At 43.5% G+C, this 15,848-nt stretch overlaps 1 protein-coding gene across 8 annotated transcripts in view; it reads right to left on the bottom strand.

Moving 5' to 3' along the window:
* Nucleotides 1-15,848, bottom strand: part of RNASEH2B (ribonuclease H2 subunit B) — a 160,850-nt gene that overhangs the window by 40,335 nt on the left and 104,667 nt on the right. For 5 of the 8 annotated variants that reach the window (XM_077855827.1, XM_077855830.1, XM_077855828.1 and 2 more), the window contains exons 2-3: nt 6,015-6,086; nt 3,399-3,506 (exon numbers count right to left, since the gene is read on the bottom strand). In XM_077855827.1, coding sequence (XP_077711953.1) covers nt 3,399-3,506; nt 6,015-6,086 — 180 coding nt within the window. Of the gene's footprint in view, nt 1-3,398; nt 3,521-6,014; nt 6,087-15,848 lie in introns of all 8 variants that reach the window. The other 3 variants (XM_077855832.1, XM_077855826.1, XM_077855829.1) reach the window with 2 other exon arrangements.

Raw genomic sequence — 15,848 nt, 5'->3', positions numbered from 1 at the left:
TGTGATCCTGGAGACCCAGGATCAAGTCCCGCATCAGGTTCCCTGCATGGAGCCTGCTTCTCCCTCTGCCTGTGTCTCTGCTTCTCTCTGTCTCTCTCATGAATAAATAAATAAAATCTTAAAAAAAAAAAAGTGTTTTTTTGTTTGTCTCTTTTGTTGTTTACTTGGTTGGTTTCCTAAATTCCATTTATCAGTGAAATCATACAGTATTTTTCTTGGACTGACTGACTTCATTTAGCATTATACCCACTAGGTCCACCCATGTTGTCACAAATGGCCAGATCCCATTATTTTTTATGGCCGAATAATATTCCATTGTAAATATACATACATATGTATTGTTCTAGTTGAAGTTCATATATGAACTTCACATATATATGAACATAGATCTATGATTTTTTTAGTTTAGTTATATATATATATATATATCTCCTCTGACAAAGGAAACAAAAGCAAAAATGAACTATTGGAACCACCCAAAAAAAAAAAAAAAAAAGAGATCTGGACATTGAAGGAAACCATCAACCAGATGAGAAGGCAACTACTGAATGGAAAAAGATATCTGCAAATGATACAGCCAATAGAGGGTTAATTTCCAAAATACATAAAGAACTTACACAACTCAACACCAGAAAAACAAATAATTTGATTAAAAAATGGGCAGAAGACCTGAATAGATATTTTTCCAGAGAAGACTTCCGGATGGCCAACGGACACACGAAAAGATGCTCAACATCCCTCATCATCAGGAAAATGCAAATCAAAACCACCATGAGATATCACCTTACACCTGTCCGAGTGGTTAGAATAAAAAATACAAGAAATAACAAATGTTGACAAGGACACAGAGAAAAAGGAACCCTTGTGCACTATTGGCAAGAATGCGAATTGGTTCAGTCACTGTGGAAAACAGTATGGAGGGAGATTCCTAGAAAAGTAAAAATAGAAGAGCCACGTGATCCAGGAATTTCACTACTGAGTATTTGCTCAAAGAAACAGAAAACACGAATTCAAAAAGATACATGCACCCTGATGTTTATTGCAGCATTATCTACAGTAGCCAAGGGATGGAAACAACCTAAGTGTCCACCGAAGGATGAATGAAGGGACAAGATATGGAATATTTAGAAATCATTTCTAACAGAGGTCTTCCCACCATCCCAAATAAGGGGCAAGAGTTGGGGGAAACACTGACTGAACGTGAACCAGGGAAACATTAGGAGACCTGTATGTATAAGTTTACCTATAAAGCTTCAGTAAAAGGTAATTTCCTATTTTTTGAGGATGAAGCCATGGGCAAGCAATAGTCTTCCCTCCATACATAGCTCTTTTTATGGTCTGTGGGTTAAGAGCTCGAAACTGCCAATGATTTAAAGCTCAGAAAGTGGTTCCCCACCTGAGGCCCTGCCCTATTCAAACCTCACCCTATCCTCTTACTCCCTGAGAAAAAGGCATGAGGAAGAGAGCCTAATAATAAGATTGAGCATAAGAAACAGGACACTCTGTAGTAAGATTCATGGTACTATCCAGGGAAAAAAGGCAAATCAAACAAACTAGTCTATCCATTCCCCACTTTTCTTCCCTCGTCACAGCCCATCCAAGCATCCCAGACTCTCTTCCATAAGCCAGAAGATATAGTTCATCAAATGGAATAATAAACAATTCCTTTATCTTTATACTTATTTTGGTTTCAGGGAACATACGTACTTACTTTTATTCCCTAACAGAGCAACCCACCTCTACAGCCAAGAACTTCTAACCCCTAAATTATATATGCAATTCCATTTCATAGTAAGTGAAAGGAAATTTAAGAGAGTAATTTCACATTATATTAGTTGATTGTTCTTTTTAAAGTAGAAGAGAAGCTTATGAAAACAACCTCTTAGAAGCTCTAAGCTCCTTTTATATGAGGCATCCACGATAGAAATTAGGAACCGGTTTCTAGGTCTGAAAACAATATCCTGGTGGCTATTCTTAAAAACAGTTCTCTTTTCAAGGCTGAGTTTAAAAAGAAGACGATAAAAAAAAAATAAATAAAAAGAAGACGATGATGAAAAAAGCAGGCACTTTGCTATCTATGAACCTAAAACCACTTGAATAAATAAGGTCCATTAAAAAAGAAAGGGGGGGGGGGCAGGTACCAGCTCTGACAGTCCAGGAGAGGTGATCAATATTTCCCAGTTTCATCTGGGTGTTACTGTGTCTCTTTAAGCTAAACCCAATTGCAAGTGCATCACGTTAGGAGTTGGAACTTTCATATTTTGCCAGATCAACGAGCACAGCAGCAACAATAAAAGGGAATGCAGACTTTCCACCTGCCGGACTACATACACAGACGGCCACTGCATTTTGGCGACCGAAAGCCAAAATGTGCAATACATATTCTTAGGCACGAAGGTATAGGAAATTTGTCACCAGCAATAAACTCTTGCTCTGGAATGTCTCAGAAGAAAGTGGCCTTTCCATCTTGGCACTAAGTGAAGACATACACAGCCAACAGAAAACAGAGGGCTTACAAAGAAATACAAAAATACTCTCCAAAAACGATGAGAAAAGAGGCAGAGGGAACGCGGAATGCCTCAACTATCCCCGACTCCCCCCACCTCTCCACTCCTAGAACCATCAGGACACATCGTATCCGTTTTCCTTCTGAGTCAATGCTGCCCCCAAATCAGAGGACCAGTAAAAGAAACAGAACGTTGGTGCTGGGTATGTCGGGGATATGTGGGTGAGGGCAGTAATAATTTATATGACAAAGCATTAAAAAATCTGTTATATTCTATTTTATTTTAAAAGCAACAGCAGTATCCATTTGCAAAGGAATAAAATGCTACTACTAAAATGTGAAGATCCTCAGAAGTGCCTAGCAGAAGAACAGAGTTCCCAGTCCATATAATGCAAACCCCCAAGTTAGAACGATCATCTAATTTCTTTTTTTTTTTTTTTAAGATTTTATTTATTCATGAGAGAGAGAGAAAGAGAGAGGCAGAGACACAGGCAGAGGGAGAAGCAGACTCCATGCAGGGAGTCCAAGGCGGGACTCGATCCCGGGACCCCAGGATCACGCCCTGGGCCGAAGGCAGGCACCAAACCACTGAGCCACCCGGGGATTCCCCGATCATCTAATTTCTAAGAACCCATCAGTGTTTTAAGACACAAAGCAGAGTTATTAGTTTAAATTGTCCTACTATGTAAGATATGCTGGATATTGATCTTAACTTGCTCCAATGATCTTCCCCTTGCCCTGGATTATACCCTGTTGATGCCCAGGCAGCCACGGCATGGGCCCGACTGCGAACTGGGCCGCCAGGCCTGTGCCTCCACATGTGTAGGGTGGGAAAGCCTTCCCACACCAAGTAGGTGTTTGGTGAATGGAAATATATACACGAGTCACTCACCTGATTGGACTGATTGGTCTATAAACCAAGAATGGTGTTTCTCCTTGAAAACTTTTATTTCAAACAGCTGCTGGAGACACAGATCGAACAAGTAAATGGTTCCTTCCCCTGTTAAGACAAATCTGGTTTTTATTTGTAAGTTTTCACACGCACGGAGCATCAAGAGGCTGTCCAGGCTGTCCCACAGTTCTGAGGAGTGTCCCTACTATGAACATAAACATTCTACACGAACTGGCTCCAAGGAAAGCGTGTGGCTACCATAGACAGATGCTTATTTTCCAGCTCTGTGATCCTCACTCAACTCAAACCAATAAATAAAAAAGCGCAAGTCATTCATCTCAACTGCTACAAAGCGTCTCACTGACTCCTGGGTTAGGTCACTAAGAGAAACCCGTTCTTAAACTGCCCAAACCTACTGGTTCAGCCAGATGCACCGAGCTGGCGGGTGGCTCCTCCCGTGGGGACCCCAAGGGCCAGCTCTGGGCGAGGAAGGACCTCGAGTCTGAATCTATGTGCACCACATGCTGGGCGTGTGCCCTTGGGGAAGGTATGGAAACCTGTCTGTGCCTCTGTTTCCACCTCTGTAAAGTGGGAGCAATATGGAACCGACCTCACAGGTTTTTGCAAGGATTATAAAGGCAGAGCACGTGCAGAGTTCTCAAAACAGTACCTGGCACGTAGTAAATGCTCAGCAAACGTTAGCCTTTATTTTTCCACAGTCATGTAGTAAATGCAAACATTTGTTCCTCTGTTGTTTATTTTTTATTTTTTTTTAAAGATTTATTTATTTATTCATTCAGAGAGACCGAGAGAGAGGCAGAGACACAGGCAGAGGAAGAAGCAGGCTCCACGCAGGGAGCCCCATGGGGACTCGATCCCGGGTTGCAGGGGGCGCTAAACCACTGCGCCACCAGGGCTGCCCTGTTCCTCTGTTGTTTAAAGGCATTTACATAAAATAAATTTTACAAGGAGTCTTTTTTGTGCACCTTTACTTTTGTTACATGCTTCACAACCCTTTACTGCTACCAAAGACTTCGCTTGAAAAATATTGCTTGCCTCAACTTAGTCTGATGTGTAATGAGGAGTTTCAGGTAATAGAGCTGACCGATTCCATTTTCAATTCAAATTCAACTCCACGTTGAGGAAGAGGACACGGGAAGAAGCCAGAAATGTGTGCCTTTCTTGTGGCCTCCAATGATGTCTTTCCATCAACACCAATAAGGCACCACCCATTGGGTTTCCTTTGCTCTTACTATTCAGGACCGACCCACCAGCACAACGCTCTAATTGGTTACGTATCAGATGTCTACTCAAAACCTTATAAAATCAATTACAACTTTCTAACATACATCTTGTAAAATAATGAAAAAATAATCCCACATGGAGGTGCATCAATACTACTATGTATTTATGAAAAAAAAAAAAAAAGAAAAAAACAAACAAAAAAAAATACTACTATGTATTTATGGAATATTTTAATGTTTTTGCCTAAAAATCAAACACAAAATGCACTTAATATAGAGTCAAAATGAAATTAGTTGCCATAGAATATGTATCTCTGTACACAACACTTTCTTTTTTTAATTTTTTTAAATTTTTATTTATTTATGATAGTCACAGAGAGAGAGAGAGAGAGAGAGAGAGAGAGAGAAAGAGAGGCAGAGACATAGGCAGAGGGAGAAGCAGGCTCCACGCTCCGGGAGCCCGACGTGGGATTTGATCCCGGGGCCCCAGGATCATGCTCTGGGCTGAAGGCAGGCGCCAAACCGCTGCACCACCCAGGGATCCCCAACGCTTTTTATATTAAAAAAAAAAAAAAAATCACTTGGGCAGCCCTGATGGCTCAGCGGTTTGGTGCCGCCTTCAGCCCAGGGCATGATCCTGGAGACCTGGGATCGAGTCCCGCGTCGGGCTCCCTGCATGGAGCCTGCTTCTCCCTCTGCCTGTGTCTCTGCCTCTCTCTCTCTCTCTCATGAATAATAATAAAATGAATTAAATAAAAATTTATTTTATAATTCATTTATTAATGAATGAATTTATAATAATAATTCATTTTATAAATAATATGAATAAATAAATAAAATTTATTTAAAAAATCACTTCTAGACTGGGAACAAATACACTGCCTTTTGGTCAGAACAAAATAATGGAAGTACCACTAACAATGAAAACACTCAAAATCCTGGCAGGTCAAGAGAAAACTTTGTTTTTGTTGTTGTTGTATTTGTTGTTTTACTCTGATTATTTTACTTCACAACATAAAATGAATGTTAAGTGGAGGCTAATGTTGGATAGCTGCTTTAAGAAGAGTTGGCTTAAGAAAGCTAAAGATTAGTCTGTTTTCAGAGAGAAACTAAACACCCCACTTCTTATCTTGCATGCATTTCTGATGAGCGAACAGTTCTACAGATTTAGAAGGAGAAATGAAAAATAAGAAAGAAATAAAAAATGTTCAGATCAAGCTTGCTTTTGTCACCCAGCAACGCTGTCTTACCTTTAAAAGCTAGTAAGGAAGGACAGACGTACGAAGGTAAATAAGTATACAGACTTTTTGGCAGCAATGTTTAAAAAAACCTTAAAGTTACTGCTATGTGAGAAGGGGAGAGGAAAGCTTACCTGAACATGGGTTCACCAATTTTACAAACATAAGCCCACTTTTCATCTTCTTTGAAGCATCTTTTAAATATTCTGAAAAGAAATAAGTTTGTAAAAGTAAGACATTTGCTTTGTTGCTCACCTTATTTACTCTGTTTTTCTTTTCCCTTCTGTTTACGTGGTTTTTCTTTGTAAACTCTCGAGCTCCCATACGGTTGTACCCTCTATGTCCTACGTAGGCCTTCTCAAGCCTATATGCACCACCTCTATTTTCTCCAAATAATGTATCTTTAATCTATCTGGAATACGCCTGGGTAGAAGACATGGAGAGGAGATCCAACTCTTTTTTTTTCCCCCCCCAATGAACTGCCCAGTTGTACCAATGCTGTCTTCTAAAAACCCATGACTGGAACAGATCCTTTAGGCTCCGTGTTTAAACTACACTTATAAGTCTGCGTATGGGAATTCTATGTCGGTCCACTAGTCTGTGTCTTTATTAGCATTACTATTTCAAAATTTTGATTATTACAGCTTTAAAATACATTTCAATATCCATCGAAGTAAGCTCTCTCATTATGTGTCCTCTACAATATTTTACTGTCAAAGTTTTAATCGTGTAGATCAAACCACGATGGCCATTTTATTCATACCATCCTCCACGCATTTTGAATGCACCCAGACTCCTAGAGACTCTCTCTCCAGAAGGAACAAAGGGGCTCCGATCATCGAGCAGAGCAACAACCCCCCAAAAACGCAAATCAGAGAGCTTTGCGGTAAGGAGCGGCTCTTTATGGTTTTTATTTTCTCTGGCCCCCACTCCCTTCCCCTACTTCAGATCTTCACATGCTTAAATGTAGCAAGCGTGATTAGAAATCGGTTTCTTCATAAATGGTTAAAATACAGCTTTCTTCTTAAAATAAGAGTAACATTAACTATATAAAGGGAAAAAAAACCTGATTTTGAGATTTCCACTTGCAACTAAATGGAGTAACGGGACTGTATCTATCCTCCCACCTGAAACCACCACCACCAACAAAATATACAAAACCGTTAAGTTCCAGACACTGAGCGGTGATTCCCGAGAAATGGGCAACGATCGAGGGGAGCCCCCCGAATGCCCCCGCCTACTGCCTGGGGACGTCTGCAGCCCGGAGTGCAGAAGTGAAGGCCCCAGATGATGCCGGGTGGCCTCCTTGGATAGAAGAGGGGGCGCTGAAGGTCCTAGAGGCGCCAGGGCCATAGTTCAGAGGGCAGCGTACGGGCAAGGAGGGAGCTACAAAGAAACAAAACCCCAGAGACGTGCACAAGGGAAAGCTGCAGTCCTGGGACGCAGACCCCGACGCACCTGCGAGGACAGAGGCCGCCCCGTGGTTGCCAGGCCAGGGGTGCCTGGTGGCACAGGGCTCTCAGCGCCGGGCAGGTGGGCGCCCCCACACCCTCCACGCACCCAGAGGGTCTCGCCTCAGCAGCAGGAAACCAAGGGCCCAAGCTAAGTTCTGCTGTAGCACCAACGAAGGGCTTTAAAAAGCAAGACCGAAAAGCACCAAAGCGTTTCTGAGCCCCTTCCCTGCGCCCAGAGGGAAGCTCCAGATTACTTAGAGGTACACGAAAATATTCGTCAACTCAAAAGGTAAAATTCATGATGTCTGGCACTGAGTCGCATATTCCTGGGCGTTCAAAGCCACAGAAAATGGCCCACGAGGAGGAAAATAAAAGAATCAATGATTGAGGGAGGGGTCCTGATCTTAGACATGGAAGTTAGAAGGATCGGGCAAGGGCAGAAGGACGACATTCCTCATGCACTGAAAATTAAGTCGAGACACAGAAGGTTTTTTTAAAAGATCCAAGTTGAAATGAAAACTACACTAGATGGGATTAATGGCAGGAGGAAAGGTTAACGAACTGAAGACATCGCAACAGAAACCAGGTGAAATGAAAACACGGAGAAAAAAGAATGGAAAATCAGTGGCCCATCAGGGAGCTGGGAGGGGACTCAAACATCCTACTAATCTACGTGTCACTGGAGAGGATGCGGGGAAGGGAAAAATGTTTGAAGAAATTATGGCTAAATATTTTCAAATCTGATGAAATCAGCACACCCACAGGTTCGAGAAGTTCAATTAAACCCAAAGCACAGGAAAGAGGCGTAAACTATACATAATCGATGGTTCAGAGCCAGTAATAAAGGGGCAGATCTTAAGAGCGAGTTAAAGGAGACACGTGATGGGCGGCGGCGCGGAGCTACAGGCGGCAGCAATTGGTCGCTGGAAACCGTGCAGCCAGAGGCCACGCCGGCGACTCGGACGTCCTGACGGAAAACGTGAAGATGCCAGAGCAACCGGCCTCGGGAAATGAGGGCGAAAACAGACTTTCTGGGGCACGCAAGGGCTGAGAGCAGGAACCACAGACAGGCCGCCCTCCAGGGAACGTGAAGGAAGCCTGGCGAAAGCAAGGCGGCCGGGTGGAGGCACGAACCGAAGGCGGCACGGAGGGCGCTGGGAAAGGAGGCCGCACGGTCCCAGGAATCACTGGACTCGCTTTAAAGATCACGACCCGGCGGCTCAGTGGTGATGGCCTGCCCTTGGCCCAGGCCGTGACCCCGCGTCCCGGGATCGGGTCCCCCTCGGGCTCCCCGCAGGAGCCTGCTTCTCCCTCGGCCTGGGTCTCTGCCTCTCTCTCTGAGGGTCTCAGGAATAAATAAATAACATCTTTAAAAAAAAAAGATCACAGACAACACGAGTAGTGCGGGGCTTGCCAGGTGGACGTCAGCGAAACGGGAGACAGGGAGGCGCGCGGGCCAGGGCAGGGCGGGAAGGCCGTGGCCACGGGTCAGGCCTCGGGGAGATTCCCCTGCCCCCGGGGGGCGGGACGTCGAACCCCAAGGGGTCACCAGAAGTAACAAAAAGAACAAAAAGCGCTGTCACTGATAAGGTAACATGGGAGGTGAAACAGAACCATAAAGACTCAATTCACCCAAAAAGGCAGAAAGGGAGTACGAGACGGACGTTTTGGAGGACACACAAGACAGACGGCAGACAGGAGGCAGGACCTAACCCTATCAATAATCACACGCAACGTCAAAATCTGTGCCCCCCAATTCGAAGGCAGCAATTTTCGGATTCACTGAGAAAGGTGAGCACCACACCTGCCTGTAGAGGCCACCCTAGAGACGCAGGCAGGCCCGAGGGAGAGAGGCAGATGGGTGCCCCCTATCCTGCTCCCACCGGGGAGAGAGAGCCCAGCTGGCCCTTAACAACAGACAAGCAGACGACCCCAGCGTCCAGCCCCGTCAGGTGGCCGCAAACAGGCTCTCGCCCGGGCTGCACCCTCTCCGGCGACCCCTGGCCCGGCCGCACCTCGGCCGTCGTGAAGGCCGCGGCCCCGCACAGTGCCTGGCCTTGTCCAGTGAGGGTTTTCGTTCCTCTGGGTAAACATCAGTAGTGGAATTACTGGGTCTTACGGTGACTCTAGGGGCTTCAGGGTTTTTTTGAGGAACCTCCATACTGTTTTCCATATGATTTCACTTACATTTGGATTTTAAAAAAGATTTTATTTACTCCCGAGAGACACACAGAGAGGCAGAGACCAGGCCGAGGGAGCAGCAGGTTCCCTGCGGGGAGCCCGAGGTGGGACTTGATCCCGGGACCCCGGGGGCACGGCCTGGGCCCGAGGCAGACGCTCCACTGCGGAGCCACTCAGGTGCCCTCATATTTGGAATTTAAGAAACAAATCAGTAAAGGAAAAAGCAGCAAACCAACCAACCAAAAGCCGACTCTGAACTGTAGAGGGCATGTGAGGGGTCAGGAGTCCACGCGTAACGTGTGCGCTGTGGAACCACCGTGTTGCACACCTGAAACTAACACATCTGAGTTAGTTATACCGGAATTAAAAAAAAATAAGGGAAAAAAAAGAAAATTTCAAGGTCGTGTCATTTCGTAAGGATAAGAGGATCGAGAGGAACTAGTCGTCGACGTTTTCGCCCCACGGGAGCGGGGAGGCTCACGGCCCCTTGCCCGGCCCGGGCCGCGCCCTACCCTGCCCGCCCGCGCTGTCGCCTTGTGGTTCTGAGGATGGTCTACACGGAGCCACGCAGGTCTGATTGTAGGAATCTCTTCAGACCTTCCTTCGTGCGGCTTACAAACCCGAGGGACGCCCAGCGCCGCTAAGAACTTTCCCGAAGGCCGCCGGGTGGCTCCCGCCTGCTGCGCCCCGGCCCCGGCCCGGCCGCGCTCTGGTCTCCCCTTCAGCACGCCCGCCCGTCTCCCGACTTCAATTTGGTGAACGTTATGGATTTTTTAAATTTCTTTTCTTTTTTTTTTTTCTCAATGGAGAGTTCTGGTTCTGGTGACTCTTGCCAGGTCTCCTTCAACTTTCCTCCAGCGCTCAAAAGAATTAAAATTTACAGACACCAAAGGTCCAAAAAATATCATTTTTGACGACTAACTATACAAGGGAAGCAGTGTCTCCGTTTTTCTCAGGAAGGGCACTAGGTCCAGAGGATTAGGTACAGCCCAAAACGTCAAACTAAGAACGTTGGAATTACTAAGTGCAAATAAATACAGACGTTATTGCGTTTGGCTGCAAAGGCCAAGGTTCTCTGAAATACACTGCGGGACGCTTCAGCGCAGAGAACGCTGAAGAAGTCCACGTCGTAGGGGAGGAGCAGCTTTTCTCCGCTGTGCCAAGAAAATAACCCGCCGTCGGACTGAATCCTTCAACACAGGATTCCACTGAGGTGCTACCCTCTTTAATGATAGAATTGTTCTACCTCTTTAATGATAGGATGGATTTTATTGATCTTTTTATTTTTAAAAATATTCCATTTATTTATTTGACACAAGAGAGAGAAAACACAGGAAGGAGAAGGGGGGGAGGAGCAGAGCCCCCACTGAGCAGGGAGCCCGATGCGGGGCTGGATCCCAGGACCCCGGGATCATGACCTGAGGCGAAGGCAAATGCTGAACTGAGCCCCCCAGGCGCCCCCATAGAATGGATTGTAAAATCCATGTCTCCTGCCTACTTCACTCATTCATCTATTAACTACTGATGAGCAAAGGAGACCCAGCCTGCTCCCATGAGGAGCTGATGGACGTTCCACGGAAGAGACGGACACCGCGTCCCCCAATCATGCAGATGTAGGCTCCAGGTGCAACAGCTGCTAAGGAGAGGACATGCATGGAATCAGAGGCCTTCAGATGAGGACACCACTAGGTAAGCAGGTCCGAGAGGCCTTCCTGCGCCTAGCGTTGCCCGAGGTCTTTGCTTTGATGCCTAAGAAGTCAAAGGAGTTACGCATTCACTTCACCAGAGACATCTTCAGCAGGCTCCTGGGCCAAATCCGAGCCACAGCGGGGTTTTGTTTGATGTGCACATTTGAAAAAAATTGATTTTAGGTGCCAATAGTTGTAAATAGGGTGATTTTACATAAAGCACAGGCTTCAAATATGTTCTTTCCTAAATATGAAAAAAACATTATATGTTCTCATTCATTTGGGGAATATAAATAATAGTGAAAGGGAATAGAGGGGAAGAGAGAAGAAATGGGTAGGAAATATCAGAAAGGGAAACAGAACATGAAGACTCTTAACTCTGGGAAACAAACTAGGGGTGGTGGAAGGGGAGGAGGGCGGGGGGTGGGGGGTGACTGGGTGACGGGCACTGAGGGGGGCACTTGATGGGATGAGCACTGGGTGTTATTCTGTATGTTGGCAAATTGAACACCAATAAAAAATAAATTTATTATTAAAAAAAAAAAGTCATGTAAAAAAAAAAAAATTACCAGGCAGATTTTGCCTCGCAAGATCAAAAAGCCTGGCGACAACCAACTCTGTCAAACTCCAACGACCAGTCTCTACTTCCCCTTATTCCTCTGTAGCACCTTGACCACTTCATGGTCAGACGGTGATCAGATGCCACGGGGGTCCTCCCTAAACCACATTCTCGTCTGCTAGAGTCCATGTACCCACAGCACCACTTATCAGGTGCTGCATAAATAACCATTTAGTCACAAACACCACTCTCTTATTGAGTCTTTTTTATCACCAAACTTTATTTTATTACCAGTTTTCTATTCCCAGCTCAGTCACATTCCGAGGCACTAAGAATACAGCAGTGAATAAAACAAAACCCCTGCTCTCAGAGCAAGACTGCATCCATTACACCCCGCGATCCCCACCCCACCCCAACTATACCAGCCTACTTCATCGATTCCCAGGCTCCATCCTCCCCTCTCCTCCTCCCCTCATCCAGTCCCACAGGACAGGGACTAGGGTTCATATCCACCAGACCTTGGAGGCCCTGGGTCCAGAACAAAAAAAGGATTCCACAAATGTGAGTCACTTCTACAATTTAAAATTTGCTAGGAGACATATTAAAAATGGGTAAAATAACTGCGGGTAACATATTTTATTTCACCCAATATATCTAAAGTATTTTCATTTCAACATGTAAAGAAAATTTCCTATGAAATATGTTAGCATGACGTTACCTGTGGGTTTTTTATAGATGCCCTCTATTAGATTGAGGAAGTTCCCTATTCCTAACTTTTGGACTGTTTTTTACCATGAAATAGCACCATATTTTCTCAAATGCTGTTTCTGTGGCTGAGATGGTTATGTGGTTTGGGGCTTTTATTTTATTAAAATGGTACATTGATTGATTTTGGTATGTTCAAACAACGCTGCATTCCTAGGATAAATCCCACTTGGTCATGGTGTATGATGCTTTATACATACTTCTGGATTTGGTTTGCTACTTGCTGAGAACTTTTGCATCTATGTTTATGAGGGACATCAATCTGTGCTTTTCTTATGCCTTTGGTGTTGTTATGAAAGTAACACTGGCCTCATAGAACGAGCTGGGAAATGTTTTTTCCATTTTTTGAGAAAAGTTTAAAAAGGATTAACATTAATATGTTCAATGTTTAGTGGAATTTACCATGAAGCTATGTAGGATTGGGCTTTTTTTTTCTGTGGGAAGCTTCTGATTTACTAATTTCTTTACTTGCTCTAGGTCCATTCAGATGGTCTGTTTGAAGAAATAGAGTTGGTTTTGGTAATTTATGCCATTCTAGGGCTTTGTCTACCTCATCAAACTTAACTATTTCCTTGGCCTACAGTGGTTGATAGGGTTCCCCACGATCCTTCTTCATTTCTGTAAGATCAGTAGTGATGTACCCTCTTTCATTTCTGATTTTAGCAATTTGAATCCTCTTTTATTCTTAGTCATTCTAGCTAAAGATTCAGTAATGTTATTTATCTTTTCAAAAGGACCAATATTGGTTTGATTTTTTCCTTCTGCTGTTTTTCTCTTCTCTACTTTGTTCATTTCTGTTCTAACCTTCATTCCCTCCCCTTACATTTGCTTTGGGTTTGGTTTGTTCTCCTTGTTCTAGTTTCTTGAACTGGAAGTTTAGGCTATTTGAGAACCTTTCTCCTTTTTAGGCATATACAACTACATATTTCGCTCTGAACACGGATTTACCTGCACTGCTTATGTTTTTGATATATTGTGTATCATTTTCATTTCATTCATTTGATCCATCTGTTAAGTCATTTATTTCCACATATTTGTGATTTCTCCATATTTCCTTCTGTTATTGCTTTCTATTTTCATGTCAGTGGTTTTGGAGAGCATATTTTGATTGAGTAATTTCAATCTTTTTAAATGTAATGAGGTTTGTTTTCCGGGCTATGATACGGTTGGTCTCTTCTAGAGAATGTTTAATGTTCACTTAAGGTGAATGTGTATTACACAATTGTCGAGTGGAGTGTTCTACAGAGGTCTGTCTCTTAAGTCTAGTCATTTTATAGTACTGGTCCAGTCTTCTGTTTCCTTGATGATCTTCCCCTTACGTGTTTTAGCCATATCGGAAACGGGTTATTTAAATCTCCCACTATTATTATTCAAGTGTGTTACATCTACCTTCAATTCTGTCAGGTTTTGGCTCGTGTATTTTGGGGCTCTGTTATTAGGTGTAAACATTTAATAATCGTCACATCTCCCTAATAGACCATGTGCCATACACACACACACACACACACACACACACACACACACACAAATTACATCTTCATATAAGCCCATCAACTGTTTGTGGTTTTCTTTGCCTTATGAAGTTGTAATTTTTAAAGATTTATTATTTTTTTTTATTTGGAGGCAGGGAGAGCACATGAGTGGGAAGGGCAGAGAGGGAGAGAGAATCTCAAGCAGACTCCACACTGAGCACAGAGCCAAGACGGGGTTCATTCTCACAATCTTGAGATCACAAACTGAGCTTCAACTAAAAGTTGGGCGCTCAACTAAATGTTCCACACAGATGCCCCTAAAGTTGTGTTTTAAATTAGACAGAAAGGAGTTACAAACAACACACATTTGTACCGTCTTTTATAGTTAGCTATGTGCTTATCTTTACCAGTTCTCTGTACTCTTTGTGTGGATTCAAGTTACCATCTAGTTTCTTTTCCTTTCAATCTGAAGGACTCCCTTCATGATGTTTGGGGGTCAAGTCTGCTAGTGATGAATCCCCTCAGTTCTTCTGTATCTGAGAATGTCTTAGTTTCTCCCTCAGTTTGGAAGGACAGTTTTGCCAAATACAGAAATCCTGGTTCAGTAGCTTTTCCTTTCAGTATCTTGAATGTATCATCCAACTAATTTCTGGCCTCTATGATTCCTAATGAGAAGTCAGCAGTTTGCCTTACCGAGGATCCCTATACATGATAAGTCATTTTCTCTTCCTGCTTTCAACATTCTCTCTTTAACTTTGCCATTTGACAGATTGACTATGAGGTGTGTAGGTGTGGAGCTCTTTCAGTTTATCCTACTTGGAGTTTACTGAAATTCTTGAATATGTAATGTTTTCCATCAAATTTGGGAGGTGTCTGGGCACTCTTCAAATATTCTCTTTGCTTCTGCCTCTTCTGGGCCTCCCACTATACATATGTTGGTATGTTGGTGGTGCACTACATGTCTAGGAGACTTTGCTCAGTTTTCTTAATACATTTTTCTTTCTGTTCCTCAGGCCAGCTCATCCTAATTGACCTATCTTCAAGTTTGCTATTTCTCTTCTCTCCCAGCTCAAATCTGCTACAGCCTGCTAGTGAAATTTTTATTTCAGTTATTGTACCTTTCAACTCCAGAATTTATACATTCTTTTATTATTTCTCTTTACTGATACACTCTGCTTTGTGATACTTCATTGTCACACTTCCCTTTAATTTTTTAGACAAAGTTTGCCTTAGTTCTTTGAATATATTTATAATAGTTTATTAAAAACTTGGCAGGGTAAGTCCAACAATTGGTCCTCTCAGGGACAGTTTTTATTGACTTTTTTTTCTCTTGTATATAAACCTACCTTCCTTTCTCTTTAGGTGTCCCACACCCCCCCTTTTTTTTTAATTAGACATTTTAGATAATAAAATAGTTAATGTGACAATTCTGGAAATCAGACTCCCCTCCCCAACTTCCCAAGATTTATTGTTGTTGCTGCTTTTTGTCATCATTTCAGTTGCTATTTGCTTAGTGACCTTCCAGGACTAGTCCTATAAAGTCTGTATTCCCTGCAACCACTGATGTCTCAGTTAGTTTAGTGGTCAGTGAACGATTAGTCTGAGATTTCCGTAAATGTTTTGAACAAATGAGCCTTCTCCCAACCTTCGCTGAGGAGTTCTGCATGTGTTTGGGGACATGCCTGCAACACTCAAGCAATTTAAACTTCTGCCTTAGCTTTTATTAACTGCTTGCCTAGGGCCTCAAAATCAGTCAGAGGTGGGAGATTAGGGCCTTCTAGGTCTTTCCTGGGCATGCACACAGTCCTGAGTAAATGCTCAGCCTTTTAATTTCCTAGGAATATGTCAG

Source organism: Canis aureus, chromosome 17 (genome assembly GCF_053574225.1).
Source record: "Canis aureus isolate CA01 chromosome 17, VMU_Caureus_v.1.0, whole genome shotgun sequence".
Taxonomy (NCBI): Eukaryota; Metazoa; Chordata; class Mammalia; order Carnivora; family Canidae; genus Canis; species Canis aureus.
The sequence above is the reverse complement of the archived record's forward strand: the minus strand, read 5'-3'. Positions and strand labels throughout refer to the sequence as shown.